A 2,776-nucleotide genomic window follows, 5' to 3' on the forward strand; every position below is an offset into this window, starting at 1 on the left:
TCCATAGGCATTTCCCAGACCACTTCAACAATTCTCGGCGCCTTGCTAAGCCTCAAAGGGGTTTGAAATTTTCTAAGAATCAATAATTCAGCAACATTACAGGAGAAAGAAGGAGACTTAGAGGAAATGCCAGATAAAGAAGTTTCTCTCCTTATCTTAGATATAGCTTGGTTGATAGAGATGGTGGAGTCATTAAATCTCATTTGGTTTCTGTAGAACCAAATTGTGGCAATAGTATGCACCACACAAGCAGTAAAGATGTTCTTAGTTTGGTTTGAGAATTGCATACTACAATTCATGATCATGTAGGCTAGAGACTGGTTTGATGTGTTTATAGAGAAAGTGAATTGGAACCAATCCCGAATAGCCATAGCAAACGTACAATGGAAGAATAGGTGAGCAGAATCCTCCTGAAAATCCTTGCATAGACTGCATTTTGAAGCCATGACCATACCTCTCAGTTTTAGGTTCTTATCTGTTAGAAGCTTTCCAATCGTTAGCCTCCATGTGATGAAAGATTTTGAAGGAGGGATATTCAAAGACCAGATTTGACTGCACCGGCCAATAGTTGGGTTCTTGATTTTAACATGATCATAAGCTATCTTGGAAGTGAGGTCACCCTCACAAGAATTTTTCCAGACAAGTCTGTCCAAGCCATTGTGCCTAGAAATTTGAGTGATGTTGGAGACAACATTAGGAAATCCTCTTATCAGAGGTCCTGAAATTAACCATTTAGAATCAAGAACAAAATCAGCCACCTTGGCCTGTAGCTTTGAGTGCCAGATCAAAGGAATTTGAAAAAAATCAACCATAGTTGTCCCAAGCCAATTATCTGTCCAGTAGTTAATCTTTTTGCCATCCCCCACAAGCTAGAGAGAATTCTCCATTGCCTCAGACCAATTGTCCTTGATTCCAGGCCAAATGGAAGACTTGATTTGTCTATGAAGAGCAGAGGAGTTTGAACCAAACCTCTGTCTACAGAAGCTAGCCCAGTTCTGATCAGAGGCTCTCAAGTCCCAGGCAAGTTTTGGCATAGCAGCCTTGTTCATGGATTTGATTGATCTAATTCTAAGCCCACCTTCCTTTTGAGAAACACAAACTTTGCTTCAAGCCACAGTTACCAACTTCCTAACACCAACATCACCAGACCATATGAAATTTCTCATGCCTTTGTCCACCAAGTTGATCAAGTTTCCTGGCCACTTATAAAATTTGAAGCTATAGACTAACATGCCTTGGATTATAGATCTTACTACCTCAACTCTGCCCATTATGGACAAAATGGAGCCATTCCAAGTAGCTAGCTTAGCCAAAATTCTATCAGCTATAGGTTGGAGATGAATTTTTTTAGGCCTGCCCTTAAACAAAGGGATCCCAAGGTAATTGACAAGCAAGGAGCCAACTGTGAAACCAAGGTAGGAAGCCAGGGAAGCAATTCTTCTAGGATTAGTTGAAGCAGTGTAAAATTTGCACTTAGAATTGTTGACATGTTGACCTGATGCCTCAGCATAGTCCTTGATGAGCTTCTTTAGCTCAAGCAACTAAGATTTCTTACCTTTACAAAAGAGAAGAATATCATCAGCACAAAGAATATGACTAGGTGTTTGAAGACCCTTTGGACCAGAAATTGTGCTAATCTTTCCCTCTCTGATCAGCTTAGATATTCCTCTGCTCAGGACATCTTCAGCTATGCAGAATAGCAGAGGGGAAAAAACCCACACTTCTACTATTTATATTAATAGACAACATTGCTGACTTGAGAATCACCTCAATCCAGTGGATGAAAACCTGACTAAAACCAAAAGCCTTGAGAGTATCCAGCAGGAATTGCCAATCAATAGTATCAAAAGCCTTTTTAATGTCAAGTTTAATGGCCAAATTTCCTCCAAAAGTCTTGTGATCAAGTAAATTAATAGCCTCTGAGGCTATGCAGATGCAGTCTTGGATTTTTCTGTCCTTTAGAAAGCCTCTTTGTTGAGGAGAGATAATTTTAGAGGCAATTTTGGCAAACCTATCAGCTAGCACCTTAGTTATGATCTTGAATTGGAAATTGGCCAAAGCAATGGGCCTGAACTCTTCAATTCTTTCTGCTCCAGATGTTTTAGGAATGAGAATAACATTGTTGGAGTTGAGGTTGGGGAGCAGCCAACTTTTATGGAAAAATTGCCTGACAGAATTGCAGACCTCATTGCCAATAATGTCCCAAAAAGCTTGGTAAAAACAACCACCAAAGCCATCTGGACCAGGGGCACCCTCTCCATTTAAGGCAAAGACTACCTTTCTGATTTCCTCATTGGTAGGAATTCCAGTAAGGATGCTATTATCCTCTACATTAACCAAAGAGGGGATCACATAATGTATGAGATTGTTAGGCCTGGTTTCATTTGAGGAGGCAAACAGATCCTTATATAACCCAATCACATGGTTGTCAATATCATCCTCAGTAGTAATGAAGCTGTCATTAGTCTGCAACCTAGAGATAGACTTTGTGGCATGCCTGATTTTTGTAACTTTGTGGAAGAAACTAGTGTTTCTATCACCTTGGGAGAACCAATTGAGTCTAGCCTTCTCCTTCCAGAAAACTTCTTCTACCATTAGAGAATCTAAGAGATAAGATTGGACTTTATCCTCCTGATCCAGGAGGTCAGGGGAAGGACCTGAATCACTGATGCTCTTTTGGATAGACTCAACACTAGCCTTTGCATTGTTCACTTTTAGGTGCACATTGCCAAAGACATTGGTGTTCCAAGACTTGAGGTCCCTCTTGAGGTTTCTA

The 2,776-nt window shown here is 40.3% G+C and overlaps 1 protein-coding gene across 1 annotated transcript; it reads right to left on the bottom strand.

Annotated features, from left to right (window-relative positions):
• Positions 1–20: 20 nt before the first annotated feature.
• On the bottom strand, positions 21–1,049 carry LOC109339579 (the record flags this gene model as incomplete). The annotated part of the gene is made up of 2 exons (XM_019577038.1): positions 891–1,049; positions 21–764 (listed from the first exon to the last, which is right to left on the bottom strand). Coding segments are annotated over exons 1-2 (903 nt in total), but the record flags the coding sequence as incomplete, so codon positions are not given.
• Between the last annotated feature and the right edge of the window lie 1,727 nt (positions 1,050–2,776).

Source organism: Lupinus angustifolius, unplaced genomic scaffold (assembly GCF_001865875.1).
Source record: "Lupinus angustifolius cultivar Tanjil unplaced genomic scaffold, LupAngTanjil_v1.0 Scaffold_81_150, whole genome shotgun sequence".
NCBI lineage: Eukaryota > Viridiplantae > Streptophyta > Magnoliopsida > Fabales > Fabaceae > Lupinus > Lupinus angustifolius.